Source organism: Ylistrum balloti, unplaced genomic scaffold, assembly GCF_031769215.1.
Source record: "Ylistrum balloti isolate Yb309-2 unplaced genomic scaffold, AGI_CSIRO_Ybal_v1 Utg370578, whole genome shotgun sequence".
NCBI classification, from domain to species: Eukaryota; Metazoa; Mollusca; class Bivalvia; order Pectinida; family Pectinidae; genus Ylistrum; species Ylistrum balloti.
Window position 1 is genome coordinate 279,387 of NW_026782360.1, and position 20,824 is coordinate 300,210.

Consider the following 20,824-nt stretch of genomic DNA (forward strand, 5'->3'; position numbering starts at 1 on the left):
AGCAGACAGAACTGTCACTAAGGTAGGCATAAAGAATTTAATGGCGATTACTACCATGTTTCTTTGCTGATGTAGCGTTCTATTAGCTATTCTGGCACTTCGGTATTAAAAATCTGCAGTACATTGATGCTGAACATCCGCGTCAGGGAAATAGAAAAAAATATTCCATTCCAACATACATTTTTTAAAGACTAGTATGGTAATGGCAGTTTGTTAAGAATGGAACATTATACAGTTAAAGCTACCAATGAAATTATCACTGTTAAAATTGAAAATGACAATGATTATTGAAAATCTTAAAAACAGCGACATAAGAGGACAATTGTGTATGACTACGTATGCATATGGTTTTACTATTTCTGTGTGTAAGAAGTACAAGGATAGCTAGATGCGTTATACGGTATACTGTTAAAGTTGTTATTTTCAACATATATTCGCTTTTTGAGAGTAGAGCAAACGGTTAATAATGAATACATCGAAATGATATTATCAATAGTGGTAGCAATGTTTATTTATTTATTATGGTTTATTTATGTATTTATCTAAATTTCCACAGACTTTTCGTGAAAATTTGATGATTGATATAATGATAATAAAAAAAGAATCACGGAAATCAATGTGGCATTTTAATTACCGTAAATGCTAAGAAATTCAGCATACCTGTATTAATATATAACTGTAAAACATAAGATGAAAAACTGGTACACGTGACATTACTTTAGCACTTTGTCTGTAGAGCCACGTGATTGACTCCAAGGCTGTGAATATTCACAAATGTCGCTGAACGCGGCCCACAAAACTATTAACCGATATCTTATCACAGAATAAAGACACGCAGTAAATAATTTCATTAATTCATCCAAAATATTTCAAAATAGGTGTTTTACTTGAAAAATAGAAATAAAATAATTAAATAGTATACATAACGAAGTTAATTTTCCCCCTGTCATGAGATAGAAGCTCTTAATGTGTGTATTCGTGACCATAACGTACTTACTGGCACATTAACAATGGCGTCCTTATATCCGCTGGTTCTGGTCTTCACTTTGATCCTTCCAATTCTAGCACAGGGTGAGTTTGTACCATTATTTTGTTGGTAGTAAGACGTTGATTTAATAACGAGAAACATGTTGCCCTATATACGTGTTTATTTACATAACAAAGACGATTGCTCAAGTGTAATTTATAAACAGATCATGTACACTTCGCTCAACTTTCACTGTCAGGTACTTTATCTCTTCTTTTTTATTCATAATTTCTTCTCAGCCTTGAAAAATAACTTTTTGAAATAAGCATCTTTTTGATTTAACATTTGTAATGAAAATAAGTTCCTTTTCTAATAACAATTTTAATACGTTTTTGTATTTAAGTAACAATAATAATGTTACGATTAGAAATCCTTATCTTTACGGTTAGAAATTCATTATCTTTACGGTTAGAAATCCATTCTCTTTACGGTTAGATTTTCATTATCTTTACCTGAATATTTACATTATCTAAGCAATTAAATTCCGTTTAATCCTTGGAAAATCCTACCCTGACATTTTTGACACCAACAACAACCTTTATCGGATACATGTTTTTGAATCTTGTTATACCTTACATATATTAAGGTGTAAACACTTCCTCATTGCCATAGTATGACGTTTTAAGACGCAGTGATACAACAGCTTTCTAACAAAACTCACGGCAAGGTAAATACCTTGGTCATTTCTAACTTAACCAAATTGATCAGATGTTAATGTTATGACATTCGCTTGCCTTAACTGTCATCTCGACTTTATATGTGTTATTATACCCCACCCTCCCAACCTCCCAATCTGATCCCTCAGAGTGACTTCTAAGAACCGGGAATGTCCACTTGTTCCTAGTTTAACCCGCATTTAGTGTTCACGGTCGGTCCTAACCTTTTATACATGAAGTGACGGGCACTCTAGAATCAAAACCGCACGATCAAAAACCACATTAGACGTCAAAGTAGTTTTTTCTGGGATCTAAGTTCAATGGTGCTCTGCTGCTCACGTCAAGAAACATGTTTAATTCATTTAAGATCACCGTAGAAGTGAACCATCCAGTTTGTATATCTTATTCCATTGTTCTCTCTGTTTAAACCCATCTTCACCCCAACTATGTTATTACACGCGCGGAAATATACGAAAGAAGACAATAGTGTGAGATGAAATTGCCAACATATGCTCGTCGCTACATATACTCTGGCTTGTAGTTATATATCTTTTCTGTCCTTAGACGGCTGTCCTCCAGGCTTCAATGTCAACAACGAGGGATGTTTTTATGTGTCCAACACAGAAGCAACATGGGCTGGGGCATTGGTATGTATTAGAAGACTGTAAAACAGAAACAGTGTGAAAACCACCTTTCGAAACAGCTGATTTCAGAGTATAGAATACACTGTCCTGTATGTATAGATAAACACACGACACAAGACAACTGATCTATAAGTACGGAATGAATCTCCTCAATAAATACATACAAAGAAAAGCATGCAACTAGCTTGCATATACTAAAAAATTATATCAGCTGGAATGCCGATCGCCTCACCACAACAACAGGCATGTACCAACAACACAACAACAGGCATGTACCAACAACACAACAACAGGCATGTACCGACAACACAACAACAGGCGTGTACCAACAACACAACAACAGGCATGTACCGACAACACAACAACAGGCATGTACCGACAACACAACAAGTGGCATGTACCGACAACACAACAACAGGCATGTACCAACACCACAACAACAGGCAGGTACCGACAACACAACAACAGGCATGTACCGACAACACAACAACTGGCATGTACCGACAACACAACAACAGGCATGTACCGACAACACAACAACAGGCGTGTACCGTCAACACAACAACAGGCATGTACTGACAACACAACAACAGGCATGTACCGTCAACACAACAACAGGCATGTACCGACAACACAACAACATGCATGTTCTCACAACAACAGGCATGTACCCACAACACAACAACTGGCATGTACCCACAACAGGCATGTACCAACAACACAACAAATGACATGTACCAACAACACAACAACAGGCATGTACCAACAACACAACAACAGGAATGTACCAACAACACAACAACTGGCATATACCGACAACACAACAACAGGCATGTACCAACAACACAACAACTGACATGTATCCACAACAACAGGCATGTACCGACAACACAACAACTGGCATGTACCGACAACACAACAACAGGCATGTACCGACAACACAACAACGGCGTGTACCGTCAACACAACAACAGGCATGTACTGACAACACAACAACAGGCATGTACCGTCAACACAACAACAGGCATGTACCGACAACACAACAACATGCATGTTCTCACAACAATAGGCATGTACCCACAACACAACAACTGGCATGTACCCACAACAGGCATGTACCAACAACACAACAAATGACATGTACCAACAACACAACAACAGGCATGTACCAACAACACAACAACAGGAATGTACCAACAACACAACAACTGGCATATACCGACAACACAACAACAGGCATGTACCAACAACACAACAACTGACATGTATCCACAACAACAGGCATGTACCGACAACACAACAACTGGCATGTACCGACAACACAACAACAGGCATGTACCGACAACACAACAACAGGCGTGTACCGTCAACACAACAACAGGCATGTACTGACAACACAACAACAGGCATGTACCGTCAACACAACAACAGGCATGTACCGACAACACAACAACATGCATGTTCTCACAACAACAGGCATGTACCCACAACACAACAACTGGCATGTACCCACAACAGGCATGTACCAACAACACAACAAATGACATGTACCAACAACACAACAACAGGCATGTACCAACAACACAACAACAGGAATGTACCAACAACACAACAACTGGCATATACCGACAACACAACAACAGGCATGTACCAACAACACAACAACTGACATGTACCCACAACAACAGGCATGTACCGACAACACAACAACTGGCATATACCGAGAACACAACAATAGGCATGTACCAACAACACAACAACTGGCATGTACCCACAACAACAGGCATGTACCAACAACACAACAACTGGCATGTACCCACAACAACAGGCATGTACCGACAACACAACAACAGGCGTGTACCGTCAACACAACAACAGGCATGTACCGACAACACAACAGGCATGTACGTCAACACAACAACAGGCATGTACCGACAACACAACAACTGGCATATACCGACAACACAACAATAGGCATGTACCGACAAAACAATAACTGATCTGTACCGACAACACAACCCGACAACACAACTACAGCTATATACCGACGAATTAGTTTATAACAATAGTAATTCCACAAAAGTTGACAAAAACCAACAAACATTTTGCTCTGATTGAAAGGATAGTATATTTATAGAAATACAGATATTACTTATTGTTACTGTCTGATAAAGAATGCAATTTTGATGTGTTAATTGACCATACATGTCTGTATTTAGGGCTACTGTAACACTGCGAATGGTCACATTGCTTACATCGAGACAGCCGAGCAACAGTCTTTTATAGTCAACTACCTGAAACAGCATTATAACGGTAACGTATTTTTATGACAAAGGAGCATCCTGATAATGCTTGGATAGGGTAAGTGTGATAGAATATTGGTACAGAACCGCTGACATCATATGCTTCCAGCCAAACGAATGTTGTCTCTGATGTTTGATTTAACCGGATATTCTTATTTGTATTTGTTATTGTAAAATAAAAAGAAATGAGCCAATATCAGCTGAATTAAACTTTTCCATGTATAAATAAAACACACAAGGTCATGATCCTGCAGTTTTGATTAACAGAGTCAAGTTTCCAACTAAGTACCAGAAACGACTACCATTACCATTACCTACACGACATGGGACTGGACGTGACTGGGCACACCTCCTTCACCTTCCAAGTAAAGGCATGTCACGATGCCCATATTGCTTTATCACAGGACAAGGGCGTCGACTCGAGAAACACTTACGAAATTGTAATTGGTGGATGGGGTGATGTGCAGTCAGTCATCCGAGACTGTAAACAATGTGCGCATATGGATACTCAGAACCGAATGCCACATCCTCTCTCGTGCTCTCAGTATCGGCCATTCTGGATCAGCTGGGCAAATAATATTATCCGTGTAGGCCAAGGCAGCATTGTAGGGAAGAGCCAGTTCATGATGTGGAACGACACTGCTCCTCACGAGGTCAATTACGTTGCTGTTGCAACTGGTTTCGGATCCAGTGGTGCCTGGCAGATCACAGTTGGTATGATCTGTTTATGTATATCATGTCAGTTTCACAGTTACTAAGCAGATGTAATTTACCCAATTTTGATAACAACCACTAAGGGAATACATAAATGAAAAAAAATAGTAATTCAATCTCCAAACTTTGTAATCGACGCTAAAAGATTTGCACGATTTTGAAAATACAAAGCTGATAAGACCATACATGTAAATCCTAGACGGGTATAACGAACCTTGCTTCATCGACGACACCAACCATGTCATTCTAGATAGCATTACTCTCAATTGTAGTGTTTACATAAAACCACCAGACATGCTAACGAGTGTCTAACACATCTGACTTCATATAATTCAAAGAAATACAATGTCTCTCCGTATGATTATGATAGCGACTTGTTGTCTATTAAGGAAATAGAATGTTCCTTCGTCTGATTATGATAGCAACTTGTTGTCTATTAAGGAAATACAATGTATCTCCGTGTGATCATGATAGCGACTTGTTGTCTATTAAGGAAATAACACTGCTGCAATTCACACTTCGAATCATTTGCGGTATGTACCACAGACAGGTGAAGCTGATTGTTACCATAAAGGAAAGTGAATAAAGACACACATCTTAGTGCACAAATTGTATGTGTATTAGACACAGACCATATCAGCATAAGGAACAGCCCATTAGTACTATATGATATTAACTCTTAATCTTTCTCCTGGTTTTAATGGTGATACATTGATTTCACTTCGTCAATGTTTTCAAACACTGCTTTATTTATTGTAACCTAGGTAACTACTGGCCTGGACAGTTCTGGCTCGGACTCTCCGACCTTGCTGTGGAAGGGGAATGGATGTGGCTACCACAACAGGGCAGTGTAAACTTCGCCAACTGGGGGCCAAAAGAGCCTGACAACGCGCTGAACAGGGAACACTGTGCACTGCTTGACCTCCATAGGAACTTTACCTGGTCCGACGACAACTGCGAGGAACGCAGAAACTTCATTTGTCAAATAGATTTATAAAACGCAAGCGTATATCTCGATGAAATAAAAGTTGTGCTAATGAAACAATTAGTGTTGCATTCTAATGAGTACCTGAGGTATTGTCATAATCAGCATGGAATCAGTAGATATTACCCATGACGGTAAAGATAGTGACAACATCTACAAATATCAACATTAACTAAGTAGTAATTACAGGAAAATATCAACTTACATGGGATTACCGCCGAAACCATTACTTACTCGATAGAAATCACAATGTACTTAATAAATATCAAGAAAATACCAACATGGCAACAGAATCATAATTCAAGCTCGAATTCGGAGAATCAGACCAGGTGTTCCTGAAAAAGTACAGGGAGAGTAAGGCCAGGTGTTCCTGAAAAAGTACAGGGAGAGTAAGGCCAGATGTTCCTTAAAAAAACAAATCCAAGGAGAATAAGACCAAGTGTTCCTGAAAAAGGACAAGAACAATACCAAATGTTCCTGAAAAAATAATCAAAGGAGAATAAGACCAGGTGTTCCTGAAAAAGTACAAGAACAATACCAGGTGTTCCTTATATGATGATATTAGACGTATATCTAACTACACATATCAATACTCAAAAGAAATCATTACACATGTTCAAATTCCTTATCTATACGCCTCTTACAAAATTGCTTAATTTCACTTTCAAATATAATGATGACGTTTTGTCTTTAAATAACAAGAAATGTATTGGCCACGTCCGTCGTATATACATTGAAACCACCAAAACTGGAAATCTGTAACACGACAGACTCTTTTACATCAGTCGCTTATCCAACCAATATAAAACTTCTAAAAAAATCTCAGAAACCTCTGACCAGGAAAATAAAAAAATTCATTACAAGTTTCGTAAATTTTACATGGAATTAAACAATGGAAGATTCATTAGACTGGAAAAAATGTAAATTTGCAACAAGGTTACTCCATGAAGTTATGAAGTTATGAATGTAAAATAAGAACTGAAACGATAGGAACCTACAGTCAATCATAGCTCTTGTAGGTGTTATTACGAGTGATCAAAAACGGTATGACTTAATGTATAATTACTATATGTGAAGAGAAAGAGTCATTACTCGACAAGGCGATAGTATGATTTTCTACTTCATCGGATAGACTTGCCCATCCATCGGTATCGAACGTAACTATAGAGTTGCTTCCCTTCGTTTAGTTGTCGCTTAGCAGGAAAACATGGTGTTGTCACAATGTATGATATGTGGTTGCCAAATAAAAATATCTACGTAAAGTAAATGTACTATTCTATTATGGAAACACGAAATTGCACGATTTTATGAGAACTACATCACTCTCGGTTACTTTAAAAAGAAAAAAAAATCCTAAATTGAAACAAATCAGATGTATTTGGAACTGAACTGCCACATTAGATAACGAATGGTATTTAGTAATACGACAGAAACTTGCCAGGGATCGTATGAGATGTTTGTTAGTTTGGGGGCGGTTTTCTACCTTGTTATGTTTTTTTACCTACATGTATTATTTACCCTTTGTAATGACTTCGCTATCCATCATTATGGACTAGTCACCTACCGAGGTAATTATCCCAAAGTTCTTTTCCGCCTTCAATCGATTCCATTTTTCCATGAGCATCATTTGGACGACATCAAATCTAGATAAAAGCGATAATGTGTGCATAAAAAACCATTCAAACACTACATAGAAAAACATTACATTTCTTGTCCATAAAACTCTCCATGACTGGAGCGCTCACGTGCAATGTATCTGGACAACGTGAAATCAACAGTGGTCAACTTGTAATGTGTGTGATGCGGACAGACATCACACTGAGATCAAACCAATTAAGCGGTTAATTTATTTATAAACTTGCTGGTAGAACTTGTACTTTATTTTAATCGTTAGCGAACTCCAAATCAATATGGGTAACTGTATTAGACAGAATCCCATATAAAGCCTAGCATAGCGAGATATGTAAATGAAATAATTAATAATTTCAACTATATTAAAATTGGACGTAGCACGAGCATGGCTCAGTCAAATATGGTAATGTGATGAGGATATTCCACAGTTTAAATGAAACCCTTGTAGACGATGGCCATACTAAATCACACTTGATTGTCACTGTTTGTATAATACGAGAGTTTTTCTGCCAATTATTGGTGTGAGGACGAGGCAGTATTGTGTTCCAACAAGACTAAGAGTGTCGACACTTTAATACACCCTCATCATTATTAAGCAGAAGAGCTCCGATATTGAGTATCTATCATTAAACCTCTATATGGTGTATTAATTTATCCCGGCTTACGATAGACCCCGACAAAAATGCACACGTCGAATGGAGACATTATTGTTTCCAAACCTGAGTTCGTACTGGAGGAGCTGTCACTACGACAGGCAAGGCGACCATGTTTACTTCCCTGTTTCAAGCTTAATTACATTGTCTGTCATTGGTTGTACTTATTTACGAATCATTTATAAACATCAGCGGACGTTATTGTCCGTTGTGAGTTTGGAATGTGCCGATCGATTTTAATTGAAATCTGTTGTAAACATGTGTCTCTCGTTTTGACCACCCGACAAATCTATAAGCAATCACATGTCAGTACAAATTGAAAACTACAAACTTTATTATTTAAATGCATGTAAAATATTGGTCATAAAATCCATACTGGTTGCAGTGGATTATTCTGCTAAATGTTTAGTACACAACTGCCACACTACGTAGACAGCAGAAAATGTTCGGTATCGCTGTGGTATCAATGTAAGTTTTTAAAGTGGACATTATATATATATTGTATGTATAAAACAACAAAGTATACGGATGTGTCTACAAACCATCCTATAATTAGTAAACACTGTATTATACTATTAATGACACTGACTGTTAAGAGGACGTAAAGCAATGATAAACCAAACTATTAAACGCTATACAACATACACGCAAACATATGCAGATCCGAAGGTTTAAGATTTAGTAAGAGTGTGTTAAATAAGTCGTAAAACTTGTCTGTGAGACCCCATAAAAAATTCGCGACGAAAACGACACAAATTATCATTACTTCTTCCATTACAGGATAAAAAATGATTACAACTATTGAAAGCACATAATTTTTTGTGTCAGTATAATCATTCAGCATTTGATGACGATACATTACACTAGATACATAGATGTACTTATTACACACCAATCGAGTGGCAAAATTGTATTGAATATATATCTATATATATAATGATAAGCTTTTCGGACGAATTACTGCATTAAAACAATAAACCGTTTCAACTCATTCGAATGATATCATGGAGCGATGATGACGTTTGCTCTGTTTTAATGACGACATTAGACTTAATGCGGAATTAAGTGAGTATGATGAATAATGTCATTAAGAGGATGTCATTCTTTATCATACCACGGGGACATAGTAAGTTTTATTGTGGATGTTTTTCTCTTATTCTATTTTACTTATTAGACCATCGAAATCCTTGATCACACATTTGAAGAGTATGATTTATTAATCCAGTGTGATTGTACTATAACCTAATTTGAATCTCAGTGAAATTCTGAACAGTTTGACAGCTTGAGGTTGTTTTTACATCTGCATAGAAGAAAGCTATATGTGTAGATATACTTAATCGGTATTAAAGGGAACATTTTTGACGTTTTCAAATATAAACTAGACTTTGAAAAAATAAGTTTTTTTTACTTATTATTGATTTGGCTGGTGCATCACCACATCACAGTCCTCAAGCTGTCTCACAGATATACACACACTAGCACATATAACGTTCTCCTGTTATTAGGATACATTTGAGCTAATTCATAACACATTCTAAAGTAAGAAAATTGGTCATTTGAATTATTCGGTATTTCTTAATCAAGTCTGGTTTCCCTTTAACATCGAACTTTGTCACATTCCTCAATAATTATATTCCTTGTGTGACGTATTTCTCAACATATCTAAGTATAATAGATGGACTATACTCGTACATACAGAGACCTATTATCATATATACTATGGGTAAAGATGTCCTCGTTTAATTACTCTTATAAGTATTCATATATCTATGATTTGTAACATTCCTGGCACAGTCAATACCGTGGATTACAATATAACGTGTCTGTATTTGTATTTTTGACTGGATTGTAAAGTATTTCTAATTTACCTGTTTTGTCTGGAAATTTCTGTAGTCCTTCGTCACATCGATTATATATAGTATCTGATACGTCTAAAGCCAAGAAGGAATTATTTAGGACAAAAATGTGTAAATGAACACGTGTCTGGTTGACTTCATCTTTATTGCTTTTTGAGGTAAAATATTCAACAGACTAATGATATCCCCATGAGAACAAACTGCACTCCTCTCTCAGCTGACTTGATATGGTTACATTTCCAAGTCCTTGATGTTCTTACCGCTGTTGGGTGGCCTGATGTTGTTTTTATTCGAGGCTAAATCTATCAAAGATCTTATCAAAATAGGTCACAAATACCTTCAGTTCTTCAGTTTAATCACCAGAGTAGGAAATAGATGAGGACAGACTTTTCTACATCAGCTACTTATTTCTATATTTTTCTTCAATATCTGTCGCAGTTGATACGATATTCAAGGGCCCGATATATCACGATTTTCTTGCGAAGTGTTGACACCTGACGGACAAACTCACAACACAGGGTTTCGAGAGGTTGATGATAATTATAGGGAAGATTTGCGGTTTTTACGGTATCATATTTCTTTGATGCTCATTAGTTTGACCGATGGTCCGTTGTTGCATACCTTGTTCTCATTTGAGGCGGTAGCATTACTTACTTGGATTGACCAATATTGAGATGGCGGGTGCCGTAGTTGAAGCAACAGACGCTAATTCTTCTGTAACACCTGGTCTAATTATCCTTCTTCTTTTTCTCCTTGAAAATCTTCCTTATTTGTTTATATATAAAAAAACTGTTGACCATATTCATCGTATATACTAGGCTTTTTTAGTTAGTTATATCCCAGCTTTCTCGATCTATGGTATTAACATTATGAGGTTTTCGTCAATGATGTCGACAGCTGACTGATAAATCACTCAATATTTCTACATATCTAAGTTTTTTTCTGTACGGTATAAAGTAGTTTGATGCTCATTAGTCAGCCCGGTAGCTCTGTTGTTTTTAACCTTGTTCTCAATTGAGAACGTGATATTTCTGGTTAGATTGAACAAGCTCTAGGTGGAGATTGTTGATAAGGCAGTAGACACTCCTCCTTCTACCTATCTAAGGGTATCCGTGTGAATATTTCTCCTGTTCAGGTTTTATTTCTTTCATTTCTTTTTCCTTAAGTTTTGCTTGTGATTAAAAAAATGCCAGTATTTTCTTTTTTATGTCGTTGACGTAGTCACGTTTGTGAACAGTTAACGTCATTTTGAACATTAATGCATTCTTTTAAAGAAAAAGAAGAATATGGTTTTCAAAAAATTGTATCTTTTTTATATTTTAGTGTTTGGGGCATAATATTCTATCTATACGTCAAGTTGGACAATAATCCAATTGGGCTTTGTTCTCCAGCTATACCTTCTTTCTTAATCTAGTTGTTTTATGATGTGATGAAGCTATCACATAATAAGTGATGGTGACCTCTTGGAATAATATTGGTAATTCTACCGGCAACACACCGGTAAATAGGACGAAAAATTGTAATATTGCTCAACTTGTAGATGTGGAAATTAACAAACTATATCTTATCTATTTTCTTCTTCTTCTTCAAACATCGGTTCCTTGAAGTTCGTACAAATTTGGAAATTTCTACGTAAATATCTTGATCCTAATCTACAGTTGTTTAGCTTTAACATTAACGACTATTCATTTAATAGTCAGCCTGATGAGGCATCACAGTGATATCTTACAGAAAATGCATCATAATTGATCGTACAAAGAATTTATTCGTGTTTTTACCATTATTATGAAGTTCCCAATACTGTAGTGTAACGTAGGATTTGTATCTCTTAACGTTGTCTGTTTAGCTTTAATTACACCGTGGTCACTACTAAAAGACACGGAAACTAGAGCACTTCTGATAATACATTTGATATCAAATTGTTATTGAATATATGGTAGATACGGATTTAAAATGTATGTCAATCTATGGAGCACGCAATTAAAGAAAGAAAACAAGACAATTTTCATAAATATAATTACCATGAAATCACATAGTCTATACAATATTAATCATCACATATATACAGCGTTGTTCTACATGTTGTGCAGCACTATGCGCTTGATCACGTCAAACATTCACCAATCAATCATACACTCACTGGACGTCCGCACGTCATCAAGTCTTGCTCAATTCAGGTATGTAGAGATGGACACATCAGTCGATGGCATTGTTCTATTTGAATTGATATTGCGTTGATACACATGGAATTGAGCATTAGACAGGAAAATCTTAAACAACGCAGCATCGTGGGTTTTACATGGTCAGCAGTTAGAACAGAATAATCTTTAATGGTTACTACGAGATCAATTGCTTGTGTAAGAAAGACAACCAGGTTGAATTGGTATCCATGGTAACCAGTTGTGTAGCTGTTCATGACTACCTGTTCGAGGTTGGAGGTCAAATGTCATTATTAATATACCACTCTTTGAAAGGGTTAAGGTTGACCTAGTTACTGATTACCGCGGAGGCCGGTTATCATCGTCATCGCTGGCGATAGAGTCTGTCTCACCATCTACGTCTCGAAATAAGTCAAAAGACGCCAATTTTGCTTGTTGTTTTTCTAGGTTCATCTTCCTCCATTTTATACGTCTGTTCTGAAACCACACTTTCACCTGGGCCTCCGTGAGACTGAGAGAGCACGCCAGATAATATCTGTAATAGTTAGAAAAGAAATTTGAGAAGGAAGTCAAAGTGGACCGTTGTTATACTGACCAACACTGGGGCTATAGGCCATCTATGACTAAGGGGAATACAGACATTATAGTGACGTATACGATATTTAAAATGATGCTACGTTTATTTTTATTTTCCTTTTTTTCATTCGATTTTTTGATAACGATTTAATAATACTTCGTTCGCATGATAAGTAATAAAGAGATAATTGAGTCTGGGGTATCACGATAGAACGCTTTACTGGTTGTCTATGTGGGGATTTACATCGGAAGGTGTCTACAGAAAATGGACAACTCCACGAGTCACAACCCAGGCAATTAACCAGGTAACAGGGCAATGATCAAAATTTAGCCACACGCTGCCATGACCAATATTACCCCTATTAGATAGATGTATGTCATTTTCTCTTACCGTTCCGTGCCAACCATGTATTGCTGTTTTTCGAACTCTGCCTCCATCCTTTCTAGTTGGTCTGGGGTGAATATTGTCCGGATTCGTTTGCCCTTGCCAGTTTTCCAGTCTGTTTTTATATTCGACTCATTTAAAGTAGATTCTGCTTTATCTGTGAACACATAATAAAACAAACAGTTTGAAAAAAATAGTGATAAATAGGTACCTGCTATGGTCTGTGTATCGATGATAAACATGTCTACATTTATGAACTTTTGTAAATAGCATATTGTTTCTTTCAGGTCTAGAAAGCATAAACAGAATAAGAATAGAAAGATCAATGATGAACAATTAAGATGAGCTACACATTTTAAGATATTGTTTGATTTTTGCACTTATTAAAACACTTTCACCAAATGCATCAATCGCATAAGTGTTTATATTTAAACGAAAAAAGGGCAGCTATACTCGTAATGTTAATCAATATTAGTGCTAATGAGTGTATTGGAAAGAACACAATGACACTCCCCTGGCCAAGCATTAAGTGGCGTTCAATAAACGTCACGTTAATTCTGATCGCATTGTTATAAATTTATTCAAACCCAACTTGTTATAAAAAATGATTTTATTATATCCTCTCTACTAACATTGGATGTAAAGAATTGACAATAAGGTCTTCAAATAAACCTTCTGTGCTTGTAGAGAATTATTTGTGGAACACCTGAAAAATGTATTAGTGAGGCCCTTTACGTCTATACTGTTAAAAGTTCGGCCACGCCCAGCCACGCCTTTTTGATCTCCATTGCGTTTTTATGATCTTATTCATTATATGGGTCCCTCATTACTAACCAAAGGCCTATTCTCGTAATATATTGATCCAATCTGAATCAAACACTCCAACAAAACACTTGCTTTTCATTCTGGGTTTGGGAATAGAGTAAAAGCTTGTTGGTGTCCGGCCACCGTTATCCGGAATGTATCATTACGGGATGCGTTCCATTTAAAGTTTCCATGCCCGTTAGTGTGGGATTTTAATATAATTACGAATCTAATTACGGGTCTGTAGTTAAATAATTATATGTATTCCATGTTTACTTTTCATTGAGGGGGTTTTATCAGGCACTTTAGCAATAAGTGCCTTCACCAGCAGAGTCCTGTCAATATTTTCGCCTACAATAACAATTCAAAAGTGTTCGCAGATGTTTGTGAATAACTTTCTTTGTGTTTTCTATATGTACTTAAATGACATTCGTGTCAATATTCCTTTCTAGATATGACAAAATCATGGGGTGTCTTTTCGTAATAAGATATAAACACAATACAAACACGTGTATTTATCTAACAAATGTTTTCTATGCTACCATCTAGTTAGCTCATTGGGTCTGCATAGAGCACTGGAATAAATACGTATGTTTACAGAACAGGCCTTTAAGATAGTGCTACGGAAAATAGAACTCTTTTGTAGTTTTTTTTCTACAAATAAAGGAATTAAATAAGTTAAAATTATATGGTGTGAATATGAAATATCGTTTTCCTGTGTTATTTTCCTAAATAGAGTGATGAGAAATGTACACATGAACTTACTTAATGTTGAACAAGGTAACACACAAAAAAAGCCTGTTAAACTAAATCTTTGTTAGCCATCTATTACACACAGGTACTTCAGGTCATAAAAAATATGGACAACTTTCGTGTGAAATGTTCATGGCCTGGAATTTGCTTAGCCCCTTCTGATTTTATACAACAAACATTAGACATACCGTATATTAGAAAAAAAAAGAAACGAACTTTAGAAATGACCCCATGTAATTGAGATAAAACCAATACCTGGGAGTCAGACTTTAATAATCATTATTGAAAATTTAAAAATTGTTTGATTTAAATCGACATGATACTCATAATAGTCCAGAACGTTATGAAAAAGTGTATGTGTGTTTAAAACTAAGAATGACGTGTACATTTCCTTCTCCATTTTAATCCCTTTACAGAATTTCCCGTATATTCTATTCGCTATCCTGTTCTTTATCATAAAATCTGTAATTTACATATTCAGTATACCTTACATCATAAAAAGCGTCTCACAGAGCTTATCCTGTAAATACTAGATATATAGCATTCATATGATTCTATCGTGTGACGTCACAGTTTATATGGAAGACATCGCTCATTCATTAATTGTAAATTTGGAATTTGTCTTCTCAATATTGATTTCAATCTTATCTAATTTGATTCTTTCCGTCATTTATTTTTTTTTCATTTAATTTTCTCTTTAATTACGATAACCCCAAAAATGTTGTACCCAGTTACTTTACAAGTGTGAATGTCCTTCCGTCAAGACCCGTCATTCACGTTCAAACCCTGTGTACTAATAAAGCCACAGTCACCTTATCAGGACCCCACACCTGCGCGTTGAGAAGTAGTGCTCTAAAAAGTCTCTTACGAGTTCTTACATCTCAGAATAATTACAAAATTGATTAATTCAATCCAAAATTAAATGACACTCGATTTCATTTCAGACCAAATAAAGTGAGCAAGCATTGGGGTTCACAATGGGCACCGTGGTACGTTGCTTCCCTTAAGGCGTCGGTGAATGTAAAGACACTTTGGAATATTAATACTGAACTGTTAGGAATTATAGCCATTGCAAACAGCTTATTTAAATCACAGGGGAAGATTTGAGTTTGTTTTACTATTCACTCTATACTCATGAAATATTTAGAACGCATTATGCGGTTACAATATTTTATCTTCGAAATACCAGTAAAAACACATTCAGCTTGGTGTTTCTGAAACATGTTGTGATAATTTCAGTGTGACGGTCCCCGTCGGGCACCCTACCAGTACCCCGGACACAATAAATAGTCATTGACGCTTCTGTAATAGAGAAGGGTGGGTGGCCCAAATAGCACCCGCTTTACAAATGATGTATTAAATTCTGAAAAGGCTGATATCCTGTTGTTCCGGAATAATTCTGATCTATTTGTCCTCGCAGGGGGCCAGTGTTGTCTTTAATTACTGGCCTAAAGATATACTGCGATAAATTGTATCCCTGATGTTTCTATTGTTCAGCGTATCCACACAAAATGAAGATCGTTTCAGGTGTAATTTACTGTCAACTCTCTACCACATAAATACAATCAGACAAACTTGACGATTTTATAAATTTGTATTTAATTGGAAAATATTCCAACTCTGTGGAACTTTTATTTTTAGAGCACGTGGGATGTTTTTAACGTTACATTCTCCGTTAAGAGATAAGAGTAAAGTTATCTATGTAACTGATATCTCAATGGGAAACGTTTTAGAAAATTTCTAATAAAGCTGACTTGACATTAAACTTTGAAGTCTGACAGCTTTAGTAGATCATTCTATCCACTCAAATTAACAACTACATCTTACACCGATACACTTCTTATAACACAGAACATCTCCTACACTGCTGAAGCTAAGTCTTACCTTGCCTCAAACACATCCTGATTCACAAATAGCTTATTAAGTTTTAAATTGTATTTTGCTACATATTTTTTTGTTTTTCTACGTCATCGTTCCACTCATATTTCATTGACGTCAGTTAAAAATAAACTGCAACAAATAACTCTAGATTCAGAAACAGAACCCATTTCCTGCATAAGGGCCAGATGTGTCCGAGATATTTCACATGCATTCTATATATATTAATGTTTTCTTGAAGGTGAGACTAAGGCTTTTTAGTTGATCTTAACATTGGAGAGACATCTAAAGAGACTTTCTTGGACCCTGTGGAGTCGTTTAAAGAGACTCGGGTAGACCTTAAAGAGTGGTGTTAAGTGCCTCTCATAGACTCTGGAGAGAGATCTAAAGACTCTCTCACAGACCTAAAAGAGCGGTCTACAGAGCCGCCGTTAGACTCTGGAGAAATGTCTTAAGACTCTATCACGGACCTTAAAGAGTGGCCTAGAGAGACTCTCACGGACCGTTAAGAGTGGTGTTAGGTGCCCTCAAAGTGTCTGGAGGGAGGTCTAAAGAGACCATCGTAGACTCTGAAGATCGATCTAAATAGTTATTCTGAGCAGATGTACAAATGGAGGAGCTGGTGACTATCTCACCAAACAACAGACGGGAGACCCGTCGCATGTCACCCAGAGCAATCAGGGTAAAGTATCTTTACCCATGGACACCACCACAACAGCAGAGACAGGGTTGTCAGCTTCATGAGAAACGTACACCACGACGGATAGAAAGCGTCAAACCACGTCGTATCTTCAGCCAAGTTTTACGTAGGCCAACACCTTAGGGAGACATACACGTGAATAGCACCTTAGATACAGAAGCTCCAAACAAATAATTAAACTGCGTAATACAGATGTTTCGCCCTTCTATAACTCGTCAGTGATGCCAACGACGTAAATATTGAAACCGAGGAGGCGTCTGAGGAAAATCCGGAAAGTCAAAATTTAGATGATTTCATAATCAAATATATTTTGTAGTTTTCACCAGTCTGATAATTTACATTGAATTACAGAATCCCAGAATCTGGAAAGTGGTATTGTAGATCCCAGATCTAACGAACCTCCCACACTGTATCAACCATTGTATATTCCCATAGATTTAATTCATACATCCTCAGTTTTCAGATGATTGGGAAATAAAATGGAATGAGATTAAAGCTGAAGTAGATACGACAAAGCTATTTTTCCAGCTCAACTCACTACATATTTTCTTTAGTGGATTATTTTAATGGGAGATATTTAGAAATTCAATAAAATAAGACGAAGTTAGTGATTTCCATGACGACGGACTTCAGCATCATTCGTATCTATACAATGTAGACTGTTTTCAGACTGACAGTGTTAAAATTCTGTTACGAATACCAAATAAAGGCTGGCTGATTGAGATTGAAAAATTAATAAGAAGAAAAATATTTTCAGTGTCATTCAGATATCCATAATGTAGACGCTTTATTATCTTTGTTTCAAACATAATTAAAAATAAGTAATATATAGTAGGGGGCGAGTTTAGTCCTTTACCAATTTCAGTTTTAATTCTCTGTCATACAATAATTCTATTTTGTAAAAACAATTTATTACAATTTGGATGGAAATAGACAGGACGAAACCTCATCCTCCATGACACCGACATACAGAGCGAAAGAAACTTAAATAAGTCTTTGTTATCATTGTATACTTAACGGCACTTCAACACAGAGATGGCCATCAGGACCAACATATAGTGGATAGAAAAAGTAAAATAAATAGAATGTAACATCAGACAAACGGACAATATAAAAGACTCACATATACTGTTTAAAATAACAAAGGGGCTATGGTAAACAAACCGAAAACTTCTAGAAAGAAATTGAATATATTTACTTTTTTCAAAACATGTATGCGACTTGTTATTGTAGATATTAAAAGGCTGTATGAGTTCTTAATTAAATGCTTAATAAATCTAAACCTGTATACCTGTATCTTAAAATACTTCATATGTTTAGAAATTTGACGGACAATCTTTAGGCATCAATGAAGTATAATGTCCAAGCTTGATCACTTACTATAAAATTATTTTCGGATTTTGAGGTATGACAGATTATCATACACTTAATTCATAGAATAAAGTATATATTTATACATTAGAAAAGAAAACAAAAAGCAAACAAACGAAAAATAAATAACAAACAAGCAAAAACATGATTTTTTTGTTGACATTATGCTACTCTCACTCTCATAAATAGATGACCGACGGAGGGGTTTTAATCGTTATATTTTATAGTTTGTTTAGGTTTTTAACTTACAAGAAAGATCTTAATTTAAATGTCATGAGATTGGTAAGTGTACAATTCTTAATCAGGTAGGTCATAAAATGTATCAAAGCGAATTACACATATGAAAACGAACACATGGTACATGGGTCTTAATTTTCTCCACTCCATATTTCCCCGCCATTTATTTTATATCTTCAAATATCATACCCAAATTATTCTATTTTGAATGTTTCGCCTTCGAAACGATTCTCAGTGTTAATTTCTTCATAGAAAAAGCTACGGGTCCGATAAAATATGGACCGACTTCAATATTGCAAACAAATTATCCAACTTAGTGTTATGTGGAAAGTATTTTACAGCCAATGAATTTTCGGAATGAAACGTACAATTAGTAATTTGATTAGAAATAAAACCTTACCTTTTACTGGATTAGTGTTGGACTGTTTCTTGTTCGGATGTGATATTGGTGTTGTAACATTTCTGTTGCTAGGTGATCTGTAGGGATGGCAGTTTTCCTGGAGTCGCGCATGTCTTCGAGATGCTGATGAACTTTCTTTAATTACATGTTGGTTTTTCGGTGAATATTGGTCGGATTTTTCGCTCGGAGAATGTTGGATCTCATCGACTCGATCCCGACTCAGGATGGCGTCAATGGTAAACGAGTCGGACTTATTACGGACTGTCGTGTTCGGTGTCGATTCAGAGTTTACACACTGCACATTAAAATTGGGATAAGGATGATGTATAAATGCCGGATGAATTGGGAGCTCCAGGGGCTTCATATTACATGTAGAAAAGGGCCAGAATCCGTGTGAGACCTGGTAGGGCGAATAAGCCGTGGTGTTCATCCTGGAAAGTTTTCTATTAACTGTTAGACTTTAGTTATCAAGTTAGAAAAAAATCATTTGTTTCAGTTAATAAGAAAAAGCACTCATCATCAAATCAATGTTTAACATACAGTCAAAACAGGCAGAATATGTCAAACGTCACAAAATAACCGAGATAACGTCTAGGCAGGCACCAGAACCCTAACTGTACAACTCGAACTATGGTTTTACTTCAGGCGGGACGTTTGCTTCTTCCAAAAGTCTTAAAGACAGATAATATGATTAAACCAAGATGTTACATGACATTTATACGCCTGTACGGAGTGATGCCGCGGGTCATGTGACTCGGCTAATTAAATAGAGGCGTGCTATTGATTGGATTAGGAGTGGTGGGAGGGGCGTGGTCATTCAAATTGCTTCTCGTTTCAATGTCACATTAGGTGACAATGTATTGTCGCTGTCTGGTAATGTTACCTACTATACGCCGATCCACTAATTTATTTTTCCTCGGCACTTTCACAGTACTATTGAACGTATTTCACAGCTCACTATAACTTCGAAGTAAATTTTCTATTGAATATTCTCAGTCAACAAAATCATATCCTCCTCGTTAAAAATGGAGACATGATATAGGACCGACCCACTCCTTTTACAGAAAGACATACATGTAACGTGGACTTTC

General features: G+C 36.3%; 2 protein-coding genes across 2 annotated transcripts; one reads left to right on the forward strand and one right to left on the reverse strand.

The window, feature by feature from the left end:
* The first annotated feature begins 1,010 nt into the window (after positions 1–1,010).
* Positions 1,011–6,341, forward strand: LOC132556572 (macrophage mannose receptor 1-like). Its single transcript, XM_060220984.1, has 5 exons — positions 1,011–1,071; positions 2,248–2,330; positions 4,547–4,640; positions 4,898–5,344; positions 6,109–6,341. The coding sequence occupies exons 1-5, from the start codon at positions 1,011–1,013 to the stop codon at positions 6,339–6,341; spliced, it is 918 nt and encodes a 305-aa protein (XP_060076967.1).
* A 6,627-nt stretch (positions 6,342–12,968) lies between these two features.
* Positions 12,969–20,163, reverse strand: LOC132556545 (homeobox protein notochord-like). The gene is made up of 3 exons (XM_060220956.1): positions 19,734–20,163; positions 13,597–13,747; positions 12,969–13,164 (listed from the first exon to the last, which is right to left on the reverse strand). Exons 1-3 carry the CDS (start codon positions 20,161–20,163, stop codon positions 12,969–12,971), a joined length of 777 nt encoding a protein of 258 aa, XP_060076939.1.
* Between the last annotated feature and the right edge of the window lie 661 nt (positions 20,164–20,824).

What these genes read in the sequence shown, in the direction of transcription:
- LOC132556572 (XM_060220984.1), top strand. Translation starts at nt 1,011, where the DNA reads ATGGCGTCCTTATATCCGCTGGTTCTGGTCTTCACTTTGATCCTTCCA. An exon ending in CAACATGGGCTGGGGCATTG is followed by an intron (nt 2,331 to 4,546) that starts GTATGTATTAGA and finishes GTCTGTATTTAG; the next exon opens with GGCTACTGTAACACTGCGAA. An exon ending in TGCCTGGCAGATCACAGTTG is followed by an intron (nt 5,345 to 6,108) that starts GTATGATCTGTT and finishes ATTGTAACCTAG; the next exon opens with GTAACTACTGGCCTGGACAG.
- LOC132556545 (XM_060220956.1), bottom strand. Translation starts at nt 20,163, where the DNA reads ATGAACACCACGGCTTATTCGCCCTACCAGGTCTCACACGGATTCTGG. An exon ending in CAACACTAATCCAGTAAAAG is followed by an intron (nt 13,748 to 19,733) that starts GTAAGGTTTTAT and finishes ATGTGTTCACAG; the next exon opens with ATAAAGCAGAATCTACTTTA. An exon ending in TACATGGTTGGCACGGAACG is followed by an intron (nt 13,165 to 13,596) that starts GTAAGAGAAAAT and finishes TAACTATTACAG; the next exon opens with ATATTATCTGGCGTGCTCTC.